The 23841-nt window shown below is 38.9% G+C and overlaps 1 protein-coding gene across 3 annotated transcripts in view; it reads left to right on the top strand.

The window, feature by feature from the left end:
* The window catches only part of CPEB3 (cytoplasmic polyadenylation element binding protein 3), a 149672-nt gene that overhangs the window by 13611 nt on the left and 112220 nt on the right, over nt 1–23841 (top strand). For 2 of the 3 annotated variants that reach the window (XM_068961514.1, XM_068961513.1), the window contains exon 2: nt 23183–23342. In XM_068961514.1, coding sequence (XP_068817615.1) covers nt 23183–23342 — 160 coding nt within the window. The remainder of the gene's footprint in view (nt 1–23182; nt 23343–23841) is intronic. The other variant, XM_068961515.1, reaches the window with a different exon arrangement.

The following is a 23841-nucleotide window of genomic DNA, read 5'->3' as shown; positions in this document are numbered from 1 at the left end:
TAATCTCCTGTGGCATGATCATAATATTCATGATGCCTCTAAGACAGTTCGTTCATTGTAAACCATCAAAGAAAGATAGACCGTGTGTTCAGCATAATTTGCATTGTGTATATTATTAATGATCTAGTCTAATGACTTCACACAGTAGTCAGAATTGTAAAAAGATGGCCTATGTAGAAAAGATATGTTCTGTAGATTTGTATTCTGTAGAAAAAGCTGTAGAGAAACTATCTATGCTGTGTAAAATTCTTATATACTCTTATATGTTTTCTCTTTATTGTAAATCTATAGAAATTCACAAATATGTGGCAGTGCTGTTAACTGGAGTTTGAATTCAGTATTTACAAAGTTCAGACTATGTTCTTGGATTGGTGTTAGGTCTTAAGGATGACTCAAATGATCTGAATCCTATCTCTAGGAACTAACATACATGCAATGGAGCTTAGTATAAAAAGCAAAGACCAGATTGTGTGATGTGCTAGTTGCCATGAATGGCCAAGTAGGGGCAAGAATAATTTGGCCTAGAATTTTTCTTTTTTAAGTGATAGGGAGTTCCTTGGTGGTCTAGTGGCTGAGACTCTATACGTTCACTGCTGAGGGCTCAAGTTTAACCCCGATCAGAGAACTAATATCTCCCAAGCTGCGTGGCCAAAAGAGAAAAAAAAATTTTTTTTAATTTAAAAAGTGATTGTGTTAGTGTCCCTGTAGCTTCATTTTAAAGGATAAATAGAATTTGACTCAATAGCATGGAAATCCAAACTAAGGAAAGAAAAATGAGCTGTCAACGGTCTTATTGAAAAGACTTTCTGATGAGAGCTGGAAAACTTTTAGGTCTTACTGAGAGATAAGGATGGATTGGTTGTTCCTTAGGATTATACATAAATAAATAAATATTTTATTTTCTAGATTCCACTTGGTTTTAAAAAGCATATAAGAGAACTTAGATCAGAAGTAGAAGAGATAAAGGATGCCTTTCTTTGGGAAAATGAAGCAGAGAATTAGACTAATACTGAAGATGCTTATCACAATGGTGACAGTTTCGAATGTCTGGCTGTAGAGAGTGGGGTTGTCCTGCAGACACTGGGGAGCCCTGAAGGACTAATATGAGAGCAGGGGCACAATAAAAATATGTTTTTAGAAAGATAAGGCAGATGGTTTGAAGAAATGTGTGTGCCTGCCACAATGCAGCCTGGCGACAGGGAGGCTGGTGAGAAGCCTTGATAATCTTGGGTTTACCATAAATCTAGGGAGGTATATCCGATCACCAAATCTCAGGAGATATTTCTGGTCACATCACTTCATGGCAAATAGAAGGTGAAACAGTGGAAACACTGAAAGGCTTTATTTCTTGGGCTCCAAAATCACTGCAGATGGTGACTGCAGCCTTGAAATTAAAAGACACTTGCTACTTGGAAGGAAAACCATGACAAACCTAGACAGTGTTTGAAAAAGCAGAGACATTGCCGACCAAAAAAGCTATGGTTTTTCCAGTAGTCATGTATGGATGTAAAAGTTGGACCATAAAGAAGGTTGAGCACAAAAGAATTGATGCTTTCAAAACTGTGGTGTTGGAGAAGACTCTTGAGAGTCCCTTGGACTGCAAGGAGATCCAACTAGTCAATCCTAAAGGAAATCGGTCCTGAATATTCATTGGAAGGACTGATGCTGAAGCTGAAGCTCCAAGTTTGGCTGCTTGATACGAAGATCCGACTCATTGAAAAAGACCTTGATGATGGGAAAGATTGAAGGCAGGAGAGGGGGATGACAGAGGACAAGATGGTTGGATGACATCACTGACTCAATGGACATGAGTTTGAGCAAGCTCTGGAAGATGGTGAAGGACAGGGAAGCCTGGCGTGCTGCAGTCCACGGGGTTGCAAAGAGTCGGACACGACTGAGCGACTGAACTGAACTGAATTTCTCCCCACTGTTTATTCTGAAATATCAATATATAGAAAAATTCAAATAACACTAATGCATCGTTTCACAAATAATCCAAGGTGAGCTCTATTATGACTACTTTCCAGGCCAAGAATCAGATGAAAAGCAGTCCAACAAGGGAGGTATAACTGGGAAACCTTACAAGGGGAAATATGTCAGGAGTGCTGATGGATGGGGTTGAGGGATTGGAGTACCACATTCTTCTGAGCTGTTATGCTTAAAACAGTATCTACTTTAGGCTGTTCTCCCCTCATCTTTCTCTTCCCCTTCATGGCTTTACTCCAGCTAAAATGTGGTGACAATGTATTTTCCACAACATTCTCTAAGGAGGTCCCTATCCATTAAAAGGATTGAGGAAGAGGATGCCCTTCCCCCCTTCTCTTTGGCACTTGGAGAATTTTGCCACTTCTGTCTGAGTTTTATCATTTGAAGCTCAAGAAATCAAAATTGCTCTTGCCTGTTTTCTTCTTTACCTCCCGACAGGGATATTTTCACTTCTTGAATTCCTGTCCCCAAATAGGGTGAGTGTTATGCTGCTGAGGGGCTGTTCAAGTAGAGATGAGCTGCAGGCATGGAGTTAAAAGTGAAGATGCAGAACTGATGTAAAGTCAGGTCCTGGCAGTGAGTGAGGGTGTCTCTTCGTGCGATAGTGTTCCCTGTAACACCTTCTGCTGCTCTTCCTTCACAGAATTCACGAAAGGGTCATCTTAGATGTTCAGCAATTTATGTTGGCTCACTGCAGATTGTAGACTTGAAGGCAGGCTGGAAAACAGGGTCTCTGCTTATAATTTTTTGAGCTTTTTGAACACATCTCTCCCTTTTACGTATGTGTGTACACATATAGACACACACCCTGTGGAGACATTTTGAATAGACCATTTAATTATGAAGTGGTATTAGTGATCTAAAATAAAAGTAAAATTTTCTCTTTGGTTTTAGAATACTGTTTTCTCAGTGGTCATTCTTAAATCATTCTTCATTTGTTAATATGGATTTGATTTGAGTACTCATTGAGAGTGGGGAAATAAGAAACTTGTTGAAAATGAAAGTAAAACTGCGAGATTGTTGTTCATCGTATTAATAAATCAAGCAAATGTATTTTTGTCATAAATGCATAGTTCCCAAGTTAAGATTTTTATTCTGATGTTCTGTAGTTAGGTTGCCATAGGATTTGGAGGGTATCTGATGTCTGTATTTATTAAGAAACTCTTCTGATTTACTGATGTGTAGAACTCTGAGGAAGTTTCCTCACAAGAAAATAGTTAACCTTGGGTGGGATGGGTGATTATTTTGCAGTAAATGGGAATGTGTTACTTGAGATTAGTATGTATGCAGTGGTGAAAAGTTGAAAATTGAGTCTTATGTATGGTTTTCTGTTTAGTGATTTGAGGGTGTATTTAGCTTTTCATAAATATGGCTTATTTAAGTGGCTATAATTCTGGAGTTTAAATGTCGCCATTGAAGGAATCAAAATGGCACAATGTAATTCACAACGTAATTCACTCTGTACTGGGCAAACTTGGTGGACGCCAACTAAGTTGCCACATTATAATCAGCTCTAGACTAGGGGGTTTACCCTGGCCTTTGGACTTTAAATTGGTGTTCTACTGAGTTCTAAGACTAAGAGGGCTTTCCTGGTGGTTCAGTCGATGAAGTATCCACCTGCAATGTAGGAGACGGGTGTTTGATCCTTGGGTCAGGAAGATCCTCTTGAGAAGAAAATGGCAATCCACTCTAGTACTCTGGCATGGGAAATCGCATGGCCAGAGGAGCCTGGCAGCCGACAGTCCAGTGTGCTTGCAAAAGAGTCAGCCGTGACTTAGTGACTAAACTTACCAAGACTGAAAGAAAAGTAGTAGAGATGGCCACCTTTGTTTCGTTTCTTCCTTAAAACTCCTCTCTTGTACAAAACAAGAAAATGATAAGGATTCTACAGTCTGAAACTTAGATGATGTTTCCAGCCTTTTTATAAGACTCAAGAACCTCAATGAAACTGATACAGTATACTGGTTGTCTAATTTAATGTTACATACTCCTTCCTACTCTGTCGCAGGAACTTTAGTGCCCATGTGATCTGCTCTTTCACTTTTCCAGGAAAAGGTAGATTGCTACAAGTGTGGATTTCAATTTAGATAATTTAAATCAGACAGAACAACCTATATATGACTACTTTTTTCTGACTGTTCCTGTTACACCTCCTCAGTATGACTTATTGCATTTTACAACTCTTAATTCATTGACTTTGTTAATGCCACATACAGAGACCACCAGGGAAACCAGTTGATCATACAAAGCCAGATTTCCTAAACTTGCTGAGCCAGCACCATCTTGACAGTCTCATGAGTGTCTTAAAAGTGGGGGAGTTAGTGTATATAAGTAAATTTTGGAGGCTGAGGTTAGTTCAGTAACCTCAGTTATGTGGATGACACCACCCTTATGGCAGAAAGCAAAGAAGAACTAGAGAGCCTCTTGATGAAAGTGGAAGAGAAGAGTGAAAAAGTTGTCTTAAAACTCAACATTCAGAAAACTTAAGATCATGGCATTCGGTCCCATCACTTCACGGCAAATAGATGGGGAAACAGTGAGAGACTTTATTTTTTGGTGCTCCAAAATCACTGCAGATGGTGACTGCAGCCATGAAATTAAAAGACACTTGATCCTTGGAAGAAAAGCTATAGCCAACCTAGTCAGCATATTAAAAATCAGAGACATTACTTTGCCAACAAAGGTCCATCTAGTCAAAGCTGTGGTTTTTCCAGTGGTCATGTATGGATGTGAGAGTTGGACTATAAAGAAAACTGAGGACTGAAGAACTGATGCTTTTGAACTGTGGTGTTGGAGAAGGCTCTTGAGAGTCCCTTGGACTGCAAGAAGATCCAACCAGTCCATCCTAAAGGAAATTGGTCCTGACTATTCATTGGAAGGACTGATGTTGAAGCTGAAACTCCAGTACTTTGGCCACCTGATGTGAAGGACTGACTCATTGGAAAAGACCCTGATGCTGGGAAAGATTGAAGGTGAGAGGAGAAGGGGACAACAGAGGAGGAGATAGTTGGATGGCACCACTGACTCTATGGACATGAAATTGAGTAAGCTCCAGGAGTTGGTGATGGAAGGGAAGTCTGGTGTGCTGCAGTCCATGGGGTTGCAAAGATTTGGACATGGCTGAGCAACTGAACTGACTAACTGAGGTTAGTAATAGGGTGGTTTTAGGTCAGAAATTAGCATAGTGTGGGCAGGGATTGGTTAAATTTGTTAACTAGTCTAGTTTCTGGAATAGTCAGTGATTTAAACTTTGGAATATAGGAATTCAAGCTGAGTTGCCATTAAATCTGTCTGTAGCGGCACTGCCCAAAGAAATGGACTGCAAGGCACATAGGATAATTTTCAATTTTCTAGTGGCATATTTAAAAAGTAAAAAGAAACAAGTGACATTAATTTTAGCGATATATTGTTTTTAACCTGGTATATCCAAAATATCATTTCAACATGTAACCAATATAAGAATTACTAACAATGTATTTTACATTGTTCTTTTCATACTATGTCGCAAAATCTAGGATGTGCTTTTACATCTACAACACATCTCAATTTGTTCTAGCAACATTTCACTTACTCTATAGACTCGTGTGGGTTGAAGCTACCATATTGGACATTGCAAATATAAAGTCTTAGAACAAATGGATCTGAGTGAACTGATGTTTAAAGCAGTTTTGTCTTAGTTTGTGCTTTATGTCATGATTTGGCACAGTATATCTGTACTACAAATCATAGTATAGTTCCCCCCCCTCCCACAGGGCACCTGATTGTTTTTCTTTCTCTTTATTTTTTAAATTATGAAAATATGATAACACATTTACAGGAGACTTGGAAAATACAGAACAAAATTGCATTCAGTTCCACTACGTATTAGAATTTTTTAAGTAGGTAAATTAAAAATTTTATATAGTTTTATAACTTGTGATTTCTATTTTTTTTCTTTTATGCATAAATCTGTGATTTCCATTAGCATGCCATCATTAAAACAACATATAGAGAGATACAATATGTAATTTACTAAGAAAATATAACAGGTTTTTAATATGCTTTACAGACTATCTACTAGGCTAAGTCTTTGTTTCCATCAGGTAGAATGTTTCATCAGATTTTCTAAAGCTAGTGAGTATTTTGAGCAACAGATATTTCCCAGAAATGACTAAATGCGTATATTGTACTGACATTGTTTCTATTAATTTTATGTAGTGCTTTCTTTATAGTTGACAAAAACATTTTACATGCATTCTTGTTATCACTAAAAATATTTGTAGATATTATCTTTGAGCCTTTATGTTTACATTTTGAATGAAATAGTTTTCATATAGGATAGATGACTTGTCAACAGAATTATTCAAATGAAAAGTAGTTTTGGAAGTACTGTATATCTTGAGGTTTTGTTCATATCTACAATTTTTCCAAGTGACTACAGATTGTTCAGTAGTTTAGGTATTAGTCAAAGAGTGTGTGTGTGTGAGGGGAGGACTGTATGTGGGTATGTGTATACATAATATTTTCCCTCCTTTCTTTTGATCTCCAACAGTTTCCCTGTCTTCTATTATATCAAAATAATTACTGTAGGTTTTTCGTGTGCCATATATATAGAGAGAGGGGGCTTCCCAGCTGACACTAGAGGTCAAGAAGGAGACATAAGAGACTCAGATTCAATTCCTGGGTCAGGGAAGGTTCCCTGGAGGAGGGCATGGCAAGCCACTCCAGTATTCTTACCTGGAGGATCCCAAGGACAGAGGAGCCTGGGGGGCTACAGTCCACAGGGTCGCAAAGAGTCGGACACTGCTGAAGTGGCACCACACATGCAGGAATAGAGAGATGTATGTATATGTATTCAGTTCTACTTGAGTGCAGTTTGTTTGGCACTGGCCTCTTTCATAATTCCATAGTTTGCAGCCTGTAAATCATGCCTTGCTTTTACCTGAGTTCATCATTACTTCATGAAAAAGGAATTAAGGTTCATTCTGAAATGCCATACCATGCTATATGACACCTTCACTTCCCTAGGTGATGACAGAGACAAATAATATTCATTTGTTTATTTATTTCACATTTGCTTGGTGCTGCATTTGGTTGCATAGTCTGCTAAGTCCTTTGCCGATATCTTCATAGCATCCATGTAAGGTGGGTGTTATTGTTATCCTCATTTTTCATATGAGGAAACTGATTCACAGGGAGGTTAAGTAGCTTGCCATTTCTATTGAAATGTGAGTGATTTTCAATGTGCTGTGATTTACAAATCTTTACTTTTGCCTATCTACAGAGCAGCAGAGTTTTATCATTTTGGCTGCCATTGGTCATCCCAATGAAAAGACTGATTTTCTTTCTTTTTGGCCCTACCACCCACTCCAGTATTCTTGCCTGGAGAATCCCACAGACAAAGGAGCCTGATAGGCTACAGTCCATGGGGTCGCAAAGAGTGGAACACGACTGAGCGACTAACACGCGCGCGCACACACACACACACACGCTTGTGAGATCTTAATTTCTTGACCAGGGATTGAACCTACGCATGGCAGTGAAAGTGCTGAGTCCTAACCACTGAACCCCCAGGGAATTCCCAAGACTGATTATCTTTTGTATATGGTTGTGCAAATAGTGACTTCTTTCTGCTTTTTCCTTTTTAGTTCTTCTTGGCTTTTCTTTCTTTTTTCCTTTCTCAACTGGTGCCTTGAAATCCATCTTTTGAGTCTTTGCTTTTGGAATACTGTACATACCTCATAGTCTCGTTGAATGAGGATAATCAGAACAGCCAGTCCACTTGCTTGAAGCTATATTATATTCTAGTGACAGAGTTCATGGAAGGAATATTATCTATGTATTTATGCACAAACGTATATTTGTGGTTGTGTATTTATTTATGTCCACATGTAAATCTTTTTACATTGGTATCTCAGTTTTGAGGCTGTCAAATTCCCACCAGATTTTGGAAATAAAATTAATTTTCGTGAATTGAGTCAGTTTAAGACTCTCCAAATGTCTTCCCCTTAAAACAAGGTCCTACTTTAATTACTTTTAAAAAGCAAGTTAAGTGAAAAATTTTCACTTAAAAGTAAACACTTCCCTCAAAGTAGTGTTTGAAACACAAGTTGAAGTAAAACATTAGGGTTTTTTCAGTCATCTAATAGATGTGGGAAAGATTTAAAGTTATAGACAGAAAAAAAACCACTTTTAGAATTATTCATATTTTTTGCTTTCCCTTGTTCCTGTAGATTCAGCTTAATGAATAAGAAACAATAATATAAAAAGATACAACTCTTTTTCATACAAATACTGCTCCACACCAGGAATGATAGAAAAATAATGGCTAGATAATAACAGAAATGAAAATTATTAACTAGTAGTGATTACCCACCTAGACACAGAAGAGAACATGGTTTTAAAGCTTAGAATTGCCTGGGTTTGACTCCTATCTCAGATACTTTCTGTTTAATGTCTTTTTGCCTCGGTTTCTAATAAAGCAATAGTATTTATCTCCATAGACTCTTTCTCTTATGAGAAAAAAATGAGATGTAACATGTAAAGTGCTTAAAACAGTACTGGGCACATAGCCAGTGTTGATCAGTTCTGCAAGTATTTAATTCCAGGAGTTTTTGTTAGCCTTGTTGCTGGTTTAATAAGACAACAACGTTCTGGGATATGTTGAAATGGAATTGGGTATGCTAAGTAAGTCTCAAAAGAACACCCTAATGAAGTTCAGATGAGCTGAGGTGTGGGAAAATGCTTTCAGAGATGTAAAGTACTCTGTAAATAAAAGTTAACAGGAGGAAATCAGATTACTTGTTGCTTTAGGATGCTAGTGAATAAATATTTGCAGATCTGACTTAACAGATAAAGGTAATACTCTCCTCCAGATCCCCAAAGTTGAATACCAGGGAAAAGATTTAAGGCCACAAAAAAATAGTCTTTAAAATAAACTTGGACTCTTTTGTGGTAGAATATTATTCTGAAGTTGGGCACATTCACACACAAATTAACCTGATACTGTGCTGGAGAAATGGTTTCCTAAGGTATATCCTTAATGTTAATAGTATTTACAAATGAGTCTTATTTGTTTATAGCCTATACCATATTTCCTTTGAAGATCTCTTTGGGTCCTTCCAGATTTCTTGAGGAAGTTGGACCCAGGTGTCTGTGCAAGTCTCCATGCCTCTGGCCTTCTTTTTCTGAAAACATTTTTGATGTCTCTGTCGTTTGTGCTCCCATAATTCCAAGCACATAGCTCTGTGATTGTGCTTACCTCATTATATGGTAATTATCTGTAAGTGAGACAGCTGGCTTCTTATGGACAGGCTGTGCCTCACTTAACTTCTTCATTTTTAATGCTTGACATATTAAAGTTTTTAATAAATGTATGTGGAATAAATGAAGAAAAACAGCCCTCAGCACACTTGACAAAATCTTGTTAGCACTAACATTTAAAGCTGTTCTTCTAAAAAATATTCTGTGATGTAGATATTTTGGAAATTCTCAAAAGTACCTTAGAGTAGCATTACAAGAATGATATGGGCTTCATTTTGAACAAAATTTTTTTTAACCTTCCAAATAACAAATATTTTAATAAATGTAGATGCTTTGCATTTTGGATACTTTAACAAGTTTGCGTTTAATGTGATATCATTTAAATGGAAGATTAGGCTGAGGATTTATAGATGTTCTTTTCTTCCTGGAATTCTTACATAACAAATAATTTTTTGTGTGTGGTCAGCCTTCTCCAAGGATACCTGATTTGTATTGAGAACCAAATTTAAGATTTAGTTTCTTCATCTGTAAAATAGAGATTATAATATCTACCTCATAGGAAAATTATAAAGATTAAATAACCCAAGTAAAGTACTGAGCACAGGGTCTGGCACATATTAATTATCCATTATATGGCAGCTGTGACCTAATAAATTCTACAAGATGTAATGAAAACCAGTATACCCATCCATTTCCCTCTCTCTAGAGATAGATTTGAAGCTATTTTTGTAAATCAGCATTGTTTTATGTCAGAGCCAGTGGTCATAAAGGGGGAGTAACCCTTTTCAAATTCAAAAAGAATGCATTTTTAAAAATGGTTAAGAGAGCTTTTAACCAAACTTATCCTATTATATTTGTTGTTACTTAATCTGACCTAAATCAAATCCCTTATGATTATACAGTGGAAGTGAGAAATAGATTTAAGGGACTACGTCTGATAGATAGAGTGGCTGATGAACTATGGACTGAGGTTTGTGACATTGTACAGGAGACAGGGATCAAGACCATCCCCATGGAAAAGAAATGAAAAAAAACACAAAATGGCTGTCTGGGGAGGCCTTACAAATAGCTGAGAAAAGAAGAGAAGCAAAAAGCAAAGGAGAAAAGGAAAGATATAAGCATCTGAATACAGAGTTCCAAAGAATAGCAAGAAGAGATACGATCTCTGCCTTCCTCAGAGATCAATGCAAAGAAATAGAGGAAAAGAACAGAATGGGAAAGACTAGAGATCTCTTCAAGAAAATTAGAGATACCAAGGGAACATTTCATGCAAAGATGGGCTCAATAAAGGACAGAAATGGTATGGACCTAACAGAAGCAGAAGATATTAAGAAGAGGTGGCAAGAATACACAGAAGAACTGTACAAAAAAGAACTTCATGACCCAGATAATCACGATGGTGTGATCACTCACCTAGAGCCAGACATCCTGGAATGTGAAGTCAAGTGGGCCTTAGAAAGCATCACTACAAACAAAGCTAGTGGAGGTGATGGCATTCCAGTGGAGCTATTTCAAATCCTGAAAGATGATGCTGCCAAAGTGCTGCACTCAATATGCCAGCAAATTTGGAAAACTCAGCAGTGGCCACAGGACGGGAAAAGGTCAGTTTTCATTCCAATCCCAAAGAAAGGCAATGCCAAAGAATGCTTAAACTACCGCACAATTGCACTCATCTCACACACTAGTAAAGTAATGCTCAAAATTCTCCAAGCCAGGCTTCAGCAATACGTGAACCGTGAACTTCCAGATGTTCAAGCTGGTTTTAGAAAAGGCAGAGGAACCAGAGATCAAATTGCCCACATCCGCTGGATCATGGAAAAAGCAAGAGAGTTCCAGAAAAACATCTCTTTCTGCTTTATTGACTATGCCAAAGCCTTTGACTGTGTGGATCACAATAAACTGTGGAAAATTCTGAAAGAGATGGGAATGCCAGACCACCTGACCTGCCTCTTAAGAAATCTATATGCAGGTCAGGAAGCAACAGTTAGAACTGGACATGGAACAACAAACTGGTTCCAAATAGGAAAAGGAGTATGTCAAGGCTGTATATTGTCACCCTGCTTATTTAACTTAAATGCAGAGTACATCATGAGAAACGTTGGGCTGGAAGAAGCACAAGCTGGAATCAAGATTGCCGGGAAAAATATCAATAACCTCAGATATGCAGATGATACCATCCTTATAGCAGAAAGTGAAGAAGAACTAAAGAGCCTCTTGATGAAAGTGAAGGAGGAGAGTGATAAAGTTGGCTGAAAGCTCAACATTCAGAAAACGAAGATCATGGCATTTGGTCCCATCACTTCATCGGAAATAGATGGGGAAACAGTGGAAACAGTGTCAGACTTTATTTTGGGGGGCTCCAAAATCACTGCAGATGGTGACTGCAGCCACGAAATTAAAAGACCCTTATTCCTTGGAGGAAAAGTTATGAGCAACCTAGATAGCATATTGAAAAGCAGAGACATTACTTTGCCGACTAAGGTCTGTCTAGTCAAGGCTATGGTTTTTCCAGTAGTCACGTATGGATGTGAGCGTTGGACTGTGAAGAGGCTGAGCGCCAAAGAATTGATGCTTTTGAACTGTGTTGTTGGAGAAGACTCTTGAGAGTCCCTTGGACTGCAAGGAAATCCAACCAATCCATTCTGAAGGAGATCAGCCCTGGGATTTCTTTGGAAGGAATGATGCTAAAGCTGAAACTTGAGTACTTTGGCCGCCTCATGTGAAGAGTTGACTCATTGGAGAAGACTCTGATGCTGGGAGGGATTGGGGGCAGGAAGAGAAGGGGACGACAGAGGATGAGATGGTTGGATGGCATCATCGACTCGATGGATGTGAGTTGGAGTGAACCCGGGGAGATGGTGATGAACAAGGAGGCCTGGCGTGCTGTGATTCATGGGGTCGCAAAGAGTCCGACACGACTGAACAACTGAACTGAACTGAATCTGTTTTTATTATCAGTCTCATCTGGGCTTGGATGAGACTGTACAGTAAACTGGAGAAGCAGGGTTTTGGGGAGTTTGTTTTCCCTCCTTCCATTAGAAGAGAGGGGTTTGGAAACAGAAAACATAATACGCTTCTCTTCCTCTGGTTCCAGTCCATCAACGTGGGGTGAATTTTCTTGGTACTCACGAGGTTCCCTGTTTAAAAATAAACACACAGCACATTGGTGACATCTCCAGTGGTGGCCGGGGAGTGACAGCAAAAAGCTAGAGTCCGTAGCTCTTAATCTACGTGGACGCTGGGTGCGGCATCATCTATTGGTTTCTGAAGGGGAGAAGGACCCTAAACATGTGCTAGCCCAAAGTGGCAGTTGTTGCCTTATCGTTTTCATTGCCATAGGACTATTTGCATTAAAGCAGCTGTATTTTGCTGACCAGTTTTTAAATACAGGGATCAAAGGATAACAAGGGGCCAGAGCAGAAGCATTCACGTTGCGGCCCCTGTCAGATTCTGGTGAATCTGCGAATTCTGCTGTCACTTCACCTAACCGTTGGAGCCAAACAAGTGAACGGCAGCAGAGCATGTTTTGGTGTTTATTAACGTAGATATATTTTATGGCCTAGTAGTGCTTTTAGGTAGATGCTGGAGCATATTATTCTTAAAAGGTTGTACATGGGATAAGCTGGGTCTCTGAAAGTCACAGTGCTATCATTATAAGACTGGAATCTCTAGGATTAAAAAAGAAAAAAATTGGTCAGAAACAATAGGAGACGTGAAAAGGTGCTGTGCTTGAGGGTTTCCGGAGGAACATTAAAGACATCTTTATAAACGGAAATGAAGGGAGTCCAGTGGTTGAGACTCCACGTTTCCACTGCAGTGGGCATGGGTTTGATTTGATCCCTTGTCAGGGAACTAAGATCCCACATGCCACGAAGTACAACCAAAAAACGAAGTAGAAATGATACATACTGTGACAATGACTGGCAGCAGGGTTGCCTTTTGAATTTCACTACTGTGTGATTTCGATTTAATTACCTGGATCCTTCAGTGGCTCCTGAATGGAACATACTTTGCCTTTTTCAGTCATAGCTCAAAAAGTTGTTAGGACTTACGTGCTGTGACTAAACTAGGTGATTTTCAGGCAGTATCATAATTCCTCTTCAAATCTTAGGAAAGCTTTTTTCTTTTTTTAAATAATAGTTTTATTGAGATATAATTCATAAACCAAGAAATTCATTCACCCTTTGAGTATATTTACTAAATTATATGTCAGTCTTTACTATCTAATTTTAGAACATTTTTGGCATGGCCGAAAGAAACCTGTACCCATGAGCAGTCTCTCCCCACTTCCCTCCTGACTCTCCTAGCCCTAGGCTATACCCAGTCTGCTTTTCTGTCTTTGGATAATTTGCCTGTTTTGGACATCTTCTATAATTGGAATTATACAACATGTGATTCTTAGTGACTGGCTTCTTTCACTCATCATAGTATTTTTAAGGTTCGCCCATGTTAGAGAACATCAGTATTTCATTTTTTTGTTGCTGAATAATATTCTACTTGATGGGTTTGCATAGTTTCTAGTATTTGGAAATTGTAAGTAAAGTTGTTTTATAAAGTTTTGTGAGCATTTATGTACAGATTTTTGTATGGACATGTGTTCTTGTTCCCAAATTGTTTTTCCAAAGTGGCAGTACCATTTTGCATTCCCACCAGCAATTTATGAGAGTTGTTCCATGTCTTAGTCAGCATTTGGAATTGTCAGGATGTTTTGTTTGTTTGGGTTTTAGCCTCTCTAATAGGTATGTAGTTCTTTGTTAGTTTTAAATGAAAATCTTGCAGTATGAAGCCATCGGGAGGATGATTTAAATGTAAAGCAATCATTTACCGAATGCCTGTTATATGCCAGGCCCTCTACCGGGTGGTGAAAATATGGAGAAATAAGGTACATCTCTGCTCCCATGGAAGTTATAGTTTATTGAGGATAACAGGCATTAGTGTTGATTTTCTGGAGTTAAGATGTTGGGGTCGGAAACACCAGTAGAATCCAACATTACCTGGAAATGGCCAGTTTTGTGGATGGATTCTGACATTTATGGTCAGTAACAAGAAAACAATATAGAGAGTATATGTACCTTTGCATAATATTCTAAGATAGGTTTGGTTGTGAAGGTCTCCCCTTACGTTGTCATGTCTAATAATCAGCTACTTGGTATAATATTCTGCTACCTAACAGTTTTGGTCCAACACCAGCTAGTCACATATGCGCAATAACTAGGAAAAGGGGAGCTTTAATTTTCGGAGTTCCTTGGACCCTGCTCTTCTGACCTCTCTAGTTACCGCTTTCCCTCTCTGTGTCCTTTTTAGGTCTGACTTTCTGCCTTTTACCTAGCACACTGCTAAACTGTATAATCACTCCTTTTAAAAGTGCTTATGTACTTAGCTCTGAGCTATTTACCACAGTCAGAAGTGGTAGCAATAGGCATTTGTACTTTTTGTCCAGTTGACCCTGTCAGTATTTACCCAGCTAGATCTGGCCTCAAAGTGAATGTCATTTATGGTGAATAACATTCTAAGAGCCATGTTTCCCTGTGTCTGATAAACTGGGCCTCTTACCACATCTTATAGCAAACCAGTGAGGAGAGCTGTGCAGGAAGATTGGGGTGGCAGGGAATAGGACGAGATGAGGTGAAACTCCTGGGTTGTCCCGCAAGTTGTCATGCTTATCTCATTTTTGAGCATCTCTCAGAGCAGGTCAAACTATCCTTTTGCTGTTATACAGTAAGGAAAAAATATGATCTGATGAAAAGTTTGAGTGGTTGGAATTAGTCATCCTTATGAAGAAAAGAATGAGAAAGCTTTGATTTCTTTATGTACGGCTGTGTTGCAGGTTCTTGAGAATTTCTTGCATGGAGAATTGAATTGACAGTAATGTTGAAGAATATTAAAATTCATAGCAGGTGCTGGGATCAATTATTTTTCTCTGAAGATAGGAAAGTGAGAGAGATCTCAACTTTGTAAGGACTTCAGGTTGGATAAATGGAGAAGGCAATGGCACCCCACTCCAGTGCTCTTGCCTGGAAAATCCCATGGACAGAGGAGCCTGGTAGGCTGCAGTCCATGGGGTCGCTGAGGGTCAGACACAACTGAGCGACTTCACTTTTACTTTTCACTTTCATGCATTGGAGAAGGACATGACAACCCACTCCAGTGTTCTTGCCTGGAGAATCCCAGGGACAGTGGAGCCTGGTGGGCTGCCGTCTATGGGGTTGCACAGAGTTGGACACGAGTGAAGCGAGTTAGCAGCAGTAGCAGCAGCAGGTTGGATAAAAAAGGTGCATATGCTTGCTATTGAGTGACTGGGGGAGAGTCTACAATCATGTTTTCAAGAGGGCTACAAATATGATAATCTCATTTGGGATGGTTAAAATTGACTGAAGGACTTGATACCTACTGAAGATGAGATGAAAATCTACATTTGAAAAGTTTTTTTTTTTTCCTCTTCCCCATAGATTAGTGACATTGATTTTCCTTTATGTGAGAACGGTTTTAATCTTTGGACAAATGTTTATCAAGCAGCTTGGTACTATAGTAAAGTTCAGTTTGATATAGGGACCTCATGCTTTTGATATGTTCTGACATACAACAGCAGTATTGGTTTAGAACTATAAATTCCTAGACTTCTACTTTGTGATAAGTAGAAATTTTCTATTACTACTCATCTAATTGTTTCCTATCCCTATCTAATAGTTGTTATGAAATGTTCTATTTGTTCTTTCTGGTACTCTTAAGCATATTCTATGCTTGAGATTACTACATGCTGATCTTTAGCGTGTATTGCCTCTTGGATTTTTACTCAGGGCTGTCAGATTCCATAGATCCTTATGTTTCATTAGTAGTGGTGTCCTTCATAGAAACCAGGGGTCAGGAAACCATTTTGCCAAAGTAGCCAAGATCCGTCTAGTCAAAGCTGTGGTTTTCCCAGTAGTCATGTATGGATGTGAGAGTTGGACCATAAAGAAGGTTGAGAGCAAAAGAATGGATGCTTTTGAACTGTGGTGCTATAGAAGACTCTTGAAAGTCTCTTGGACTGCAGGGAGATCAAACCAGTCCATCCTAAAGGAAATCAGTCCTGAATATTCATTGGAAGGACTGATGCTGAAGCTCCAATCCTTTGGCCACCTGGTGTGAAGAACTGACTCCTTGGAAAAGACCCTGATGCTGGGAAAGATTGAAGGCAGGAGGAAAAGGGGACGACAGAGGATGAGATGGTTGGATAGCATCACCGACTCAATGGACATGAGTTTGAGCAAGCTCTGGGAGTTGGTGATGGACAGGGAGGCCTGGTGTGCTCCAGTCTATGGGGTCGCCAAGAATCGGACATGACTGAGTGACTGAACTGAAATGAGATAAAGTATGGAGGAAATGCATTTAAAGGACCAGAACAGAAATTTTGAGAAACTGGAGGATAGGGAAAAGAATCTGAAAATCAGAAATTATTTTATAGACTGTACACTGGGATGATCACTTGATTCCTTTAACATGCTGACTATGCATTTACCTGGTAGGCGGTATGTGTGTATAGTTGGGTAGGGGAGAGCCAAGAATAGATATTAAAAGGGACCTATCTCAGAAGCCACCTGATGTGAAGAGCCGACTCATTAGAAAAGACCCTGATGCTGGGATAGATTGAAGGCAGGAGGAGAAGGGGATGACAGAGAATGAGATAGTTGGATGGCATCACCAACTCAATGGACATGAGTTTGAGCAAGCTCTGGGAGATGATGAAGGACAGGGAAGCCTGGTGTGCTGGAGTCCATGGGATCACAAAGAGTCAGACATGACTGAGCGACTAAACAACAACTCAGAAGCACAATATTGATCAAAGAAAGCAAATAGCAAGATAGCATGCATGTTTTCACATTTAACAAAACATAGCAAAATAATATATGTTTTCTACGTATGTATGTATGTGTATTTTTAAAAATCTGAAAGAATATATGCCAGATGTATGTAGTGGTCTTAGAGAGTTTTAAAAAGGCAGGAGGATTGGCAGTTTTTGCTTTTTCTGTAATATATTGTGTATGTGTGTGTGTTTGAGAAGAATATATTCATATTTTTAATTATGTAATTAAATATCCACTTAAGAACAGGTAAAGCATATTCATTACCCTTAAACAATGTTTATAGTATAGAACAGGGAATTGAGATAGTTTCAAATAACGTAAACTGATCAGATAATAAAAGCAGTATGGTAGAAATTCAGAAATGACTAGTTTTATGGGTTCTTGCTTATGGGTTGAATGCCCTTAACCTTGAAATATTTTATCCTACGTATGTTGGAGCCCTATGATAAATAAAAACACCTCCTTCAGGAATTCCTCCTATTTCTTTGATATCATTTCACAACCCTATTTATCCTTTGCTAGCCCTTTCGGACACCTGTCCTCCTTTTGATTTTTGATCTTGTCTCTGCCCCATTGCTACCAGCCAAGCTCCTGTTGTTCACGGGACTCATGGCAACTGATCAGTGTAGAGCATTGGAGCATTACTGGTGTGAACTTGAAAGTCACATATCTGGGTTCACATCCTGATTTCTGTCCAGCTTTGTGACTTTGAATAGTTATATAACCATGATTAATTTTGTCATGTGGTTCCAGAGCTGCTCTTTTTTTTTTTTTTTCCCCAAATGCTCTCTTGCCCCTTGCAGCTTTGACTTTGTATCTCTAGGAGAGGAAATGTCTGGGAATAAGCCAGAAAGGTTTGGAAAGGGTCCTGGATTTCTCTCCCAAGAAAAAGGCAAATAAATTAAATAGGGCTGGTAGAGGCTTACCTGAGGTTGTCCTGGAGGGTAGATCAAACTTCCTCTTGAATTTAACTAGTTGTCAGTAGAACCAGGGTCATTGACCAAGGGCAAGTGAAGGTTAGGTTGCCTGTGTGGGAGAGTGGGATCAAAGAGTCCTCTCTGTGATTGTGTCAGGATTAGGTTGAGGTGGGTGTTTGTGAAAAAGATTTAAGGTGGAAGGAGTAGGAGGAAGTCAGGGAAGCAGTACAAGGAGTCCTGGTTCTGCCTTGTAACCTTGAGCCAGCTACTTCTGTCTCCAAGATTTAATTGCTTAATTTATAAAATGGGGTAAAAGCTACCTACCTCACAGAGTTGTGAGGGAATACATTTAGCATTTTTAGAACAGTGTCAGGCACATATTAAGTACTTGGTAAGTGTATTAACATTAAGTCAAGCTAGGGGAAGAAGGAAAGCAGGCCTGATGAACTGTAGAGTAAGGGTGGGCTGCCTCTGTGTACATCTAACTGATAACATCTGTCCTGCCTTATCTCTGGAGAAAAGAGTCAGTAATGGGAAACATTATTTATACACGTACTAATACATTCTGATATGTTTGCTTGTTAAAAACAAGCTTTAAAAGGTGTTTTCCCTGTTTGTTACTCCCTATACCTGGAAACAGAACTAATGGGAAAAAAAGACTTTATGTGATTATTTGCCGTTTGTCACCTCTGTTGTTAAATGGTAAATTGTGGTCTGATTTTCTGTGTGCATAATTTCTGATGAATTTCAATTCAGATTTTTTAGTTTTTCTATCTTTTTTGTTCCTGGTTAATCAGTTAATTCAGCAACGTTTACTACCTACAAAACTAAGAAGGGTGAATCGTATGTAAATCTAAATTAATGAGGCATAGATAGAATTAATTTTAGAGAAAAAGTAAGTCTCTCAGCACTTATTGACATTTGCTCAATTAAGAAGCCGATGTAAATTCCACTGTGCGTTTCACTTGTTTCATCTGTTGAGCACTAATATTCCAATATTAGTACAGATTTCAGTATTAGTTCAACAAGGTACAGATGCCTTGTTGTACTTTGCCATCTAGTACTGAAAACAGCCATAAAAAGAGAATTCTTTTCACTGCCATTTTATAAATGTAGATGATCAAGGCTTCGACTTGTTCAGAATGACATGCCAGCAAGTGGCAGAGCCAGAATTTGAAAATCAGATGTCTGATTTCAAAGTCTGTTCTTCTAAAAACTAGGCCACCAACTGCTTCTCTCACCCACAATCAATTAGGAGACTACAAAGCTGACCCTTGTCAAAGTGACCCAGCTTGTTTGTTTCTTGCTGCTGTCTAGTCTCTCCCCTCACTCTACTGTCCCATTTTAGTGATCAGATTCATGGGTATAAAGGCTTAACTTGAAGAATCATCCAGCCAGTCATAAGAATCACCAGGACATTAATTTCTTTTTTTTTAAATTGTTTATTTTTGATTGCTCCGTGTCTTCGTTGCTGTGCACAGGCTGTCTCTAGTTGTGGCGAGTCGGGGCTACTCTTTGTTGTGGTGCCTGGGCTTCTCACTGCGGTGGCTTCTCTTGTGGAGCTCAAATTCTAGGCACACAGGCTTCAGTAGTTGTTCACTGAACTCGGTAGTTATGGCTCACAGTCTCTGGAGTGCAGGGTCAGTAGTTGCAGCACATGGGCTTAGTTGCTCTGTGGTACGTGGAGTATTCCCAGACCAGGGATCGAACCCGTGTCCCCTGCATTGGCAGGCAGATTCTGATCCACTGTACCCACTAGCAAAATCCCATTCATTTCTTTTTAAATTATAATTAAGTTGCTTTTAGCCAGAGCCCAGGAACCTGCATTTTCACCATTCTACATGTGAGTTTAACAATCTGACAGGTTGGGAACAATTTCAGATACGTGAATGCTTCTCCAAATGTCTGCTGCAGCTTTCCTGACAGGCAGTCATCTAATATCTGATAGTCCTCTGACAGAAACTCACTGCCACCTTGCCAAGAAGGTCATTTCATTGGTAATTAGATGCAATGCTGTGCTTCCGTAGAACTTTCGTTTACCATCCCATATAGCTTAGATCAACTTCTTTGAACCTATTTTTATACTTCTTAAGTATTGGTTTGGAGGTCAAATCCAGGATTGAATCTTCTCTGAACCTTACCTCCCTTGTATAAAATGAAAATGTTATCTACCTTGAAGGATCATATGAAGAATTAAATGAAAAAAAAGAAAGTATACTGTCCTAGCTGGAAAGAGTCTAAAATGCCTTCATTAGCTATTTTTTAAAAATAGTTCCTTCACCTCATCAGCCTTTTTGGAAGTAGTGCCACATCTGCAGGGTTCTAGTTAGAAGTGTGGATACATATAATAGAAGGCTCTTAGACACAATCTGGGATTGTCAGTGCCAGAAATAGTCGGTCCTTTTGACTACTCCTCAACATACTTTTTTACTTCCTGCTTTGGGCAAAGAATATGATACTTATTTTGGGTACAGATAAGCTTGCATTTCTGAAAATTAAGCTTTACTCCATAAATAATTGGAGTTTCCACTGATAACTTGAACTCAAAGCAAAACAAGTAATCAGCGGCAAGATTCTAAAGGCGAAAGAAGGGACCTTCTTAAATTATATAGGGACCAAAATGGAGAAGCAAAGAAAATATTTCATGTCTCTTTCTTATCTATTAGTGCACAATTAACTGCTGAGTGTTAAAAAGGAAAAAAATGGAGTGTAGGCAGAAAAGGTTGGGAGGGCAGCCCAAAGAAAGAAACGTTGGACTCCCTGGTGGCTCAGTGGTAAAGAATCAGCTTGCCAGTGCAGAAGACACGGGTGCGACCCCTGATTTGGGAAGATCTCCACTAAGGTCTATCTCTCAGTGGAGAAACCAAGCCCGTACACCACGGCTGTTGAGCCTGTACTCTGGAGCCTGGGAGCTGCAACTCCTGAGCTCACAGGCCACAGCTGTGGAAGCCTGAGTGGCCTAGAGTCCGTCCTTCTCAAGAGAAGCCACTACAATAAGCCCATGCTCTGCAACTAGAGAAGAGCCCACGCAGCAGCAAAGACCTAGCACAGCCAAAAATGAATAAGTAGATAAACTTGTTAAAAAGCAAAGAAATGATGCATGCTAGCTCTTTGAGAAGTACAATGTGAGTAAAATGAACACTTCAGTTCAGTTCAGTCGTGTCCGCCTCTTTGCGACCCTCTGAATCTCAGCACGCCAGGCCTCCCTGTCCATCACCAACTCCCAGAGATCACTCAGACTCACGTCCCTAATCTTCCCAGGTAAGATCCCATTTTGCCAGTGAGAATACTGAAGACATCAAGAATAAATGAAGACAAGGCTAATTGCTGGTTAAATGACAGGTCCAGATTTAAGACACAACTTTATAGAATGTGATTTGAAAAAGAACTATACACACACACATATATGTCTGTCTTTTTTTTTTTTTCTTGACTGCACCACATGGCATGGGGGATCTTAGTTTCCCGGCCAGGGATCGAACCCATTTCTCCTGCATTGTAAGCACAGAATCTTAACCACTGGACTGCTAGGGAAGCCCCTGTATGTTCTTTAAGACATAGATGTGATTTAGTTTTCATTGTACTGTTTACATTCCTTTGTTAAAACACCTGTCATACTCTCATTTTAACTGGTTATGTCTCCCTCTACTAATTACTTGCAAACGGACTAGGTTCTAACATTCATCTCTGAATCACCAGGACCTGGCCCTTAGCTTGGGCATTAAAGGTTTGTAAGAATGAAATTTCTCTCTGTAGCGTCTGAAAATATCTGTGCCCTCTACCTCATGTGTGAATTTAAAAAGACATCTGTGCCCTTCTTACTGTGTGAGTTAAAAACAAGTGTTGGATTGGAAGGGGTATTATAAATAATCTAGTTCAATCCTCTCATTTGTATAAAGGGAGAAATTTCAGGCACGGACTGGAGAGGTAGGTAGATAATGATGTCCAGAAGCCCCTTGTTGATTGTAGTTGTTCTAGCACTTTTGCTTCTGGTTCTCAGTTTAGGGCTCTTCTTGGGTCCTGCAGCTAAACTTATTGCATTCATTCATTCAATAACCCTCTGGGTTCCCACTTTATGCTCAGTGCTGAGGAAATGCCACCTTCCTTTCTGCCTCCATGGATAGGTATATGGCTATACTTTCCAGAAACCAGAAGGAAACAGCTTCCCAAGATTTTAAGACTTAAGCTGGAAAATGATGACTGTAGCTGAGGTTTTTACCTAGTATATCCCTTTTTGCTCCTCTAGGCCATCATTTTGTTATTCTGTTGCTCAAAGGGGCGGATAAGTGATCATTTGCGAAGCTGGATAAACTCTTCAGGACCCTGAAAATAATCTCTCATTGCTGTAGTTTGATTTGGTGTGGTTGTTGAGGTTTATGACTGTATTGCTTTTCTTTTAACAAAAGTAAACTAAATCTGTTCTATAGTATTAAGTTAGGCCATGAACCACACTTCCTTTTAGGCTCATACTACTAAAAATAATTTGTAGGTGATGGTTTCCCATGGGCTTAAATGAAACACAGTAGAACAGTTTTTTTCTTCACTTTGTGTTAGCTCTCTGGTTTCAAAATGTTGTTGAATCTAACATCATGAAAACATATAACCTTGGGTTAAAGTTTTTTTTCATGTAGTGTTTTTCAAAAGGTAGTTTTAGTATTTTGGACACATTTTAATTTTTATACAGTATATCTAATGTATGGATCTTAGTAATAATTATTAAAGATGCCCAATACAATTAATTACATTGAAACTATAGCCTCCTTTTGATTTTTCAGGGAAATGTTTCCATTTGTAGACTGAGCTCTTAGTGTCTTTCTCTAGGGAAAAAAATCTCTATTCATTTGACTAGAACATTCATTTGATAGTAGAGGCAAAGGGTAAAGGGTTGAAGGCAAAGTCAACTCACTTGACTCTTTTTTGAATTTTTTTTTTTAGTTCATTTGAGAGAAAATTGGTCTGAAGTAGTGGGGCATATACATTAAAGAATTATTAGGGAAAAGGGTACAATTTAATTAATTATGAAAACATATTAAACTTCATGTTGTCAAGTCATTATTCTTAATGAAAAGAATGACTGTGTTATTAAAACTACCTTGAGTTTTGATTCATGTCATTAATCCATGGAAAGAAGCAAATGATATGGTTATTAATTTTATGAAGTAATTTTATGTATTATTTTGTTTTTATTTTTAGGACCGGAGTAGGCCCTATGACACTTTTAACTTGCACTCGTTGGAGAACTCCTTAATGGATATGATAAGGACAGATCATGAGCCTCTGAAAGGTAAACACTACCCTCCCAGTGGCCCACCAATGAGTTTCGCTGATATAATGTGGAGGAATCATTTTGCAGGTTAGGAATATTCATATGTCCATTCCTTGCTTGGTGTTTTAAACAAAAATCAGCTTTTTATTAATTGTGTTTTGTTTTTCTTTTTTGTTTTTGTTTGTTTGCTTCTGTAAAGCATTGTGGAATGTATTTAAAGTTGATTTTTTTTTAAACCTGGGTTCAGCTACCTACCATAATCATGGTTGACTGCTTTAATCATAATGTCTGGCAGAAGCATGTGTTGGGTAGCTGAGGTCGTGGTTTATAGCATGAGACCCGAGCCAAGTTTTCTGGGCTTTGTGTATTTGAAATCCTTGGCCGAACCTGGATTAATTCATTTAAATCCAAGTCTACTACAAGGAAGTATGAGATTTAATCTCCAAAGGCTCCTTCAGAAAACTTTGTAGAATAGGGTTTTATTAAAATAAAATCACTTTCCTAGGGTAGGAAGTATCACCACACACACTTTAAGAGCAGGTAGTGACACTTTGCATTCTCTAAGGCTACCCTCCCAGTGGCCCAC

Source organism: Capricornis sumatraensis, chromosome 23 (genome assembly GCF_032405125.1).
Source record: "Capricornis sumatraensis isolate serow.1 chromosome 23, serow.2, whole genome shotgun sequence".
NCBI classification, from domain to species: domain Eukaryota; kingdom Metazoa; phylum Chordata; class Mammalia; order Artiodactyla; family Bovidae; genus Capricornis; species Capricornis sumatraensis.
The sequence above is the reverse complement of the archived record's forward strand: the minus strand, read 5'-3'. Positions and strand labels throughout refer to the sequence as shown.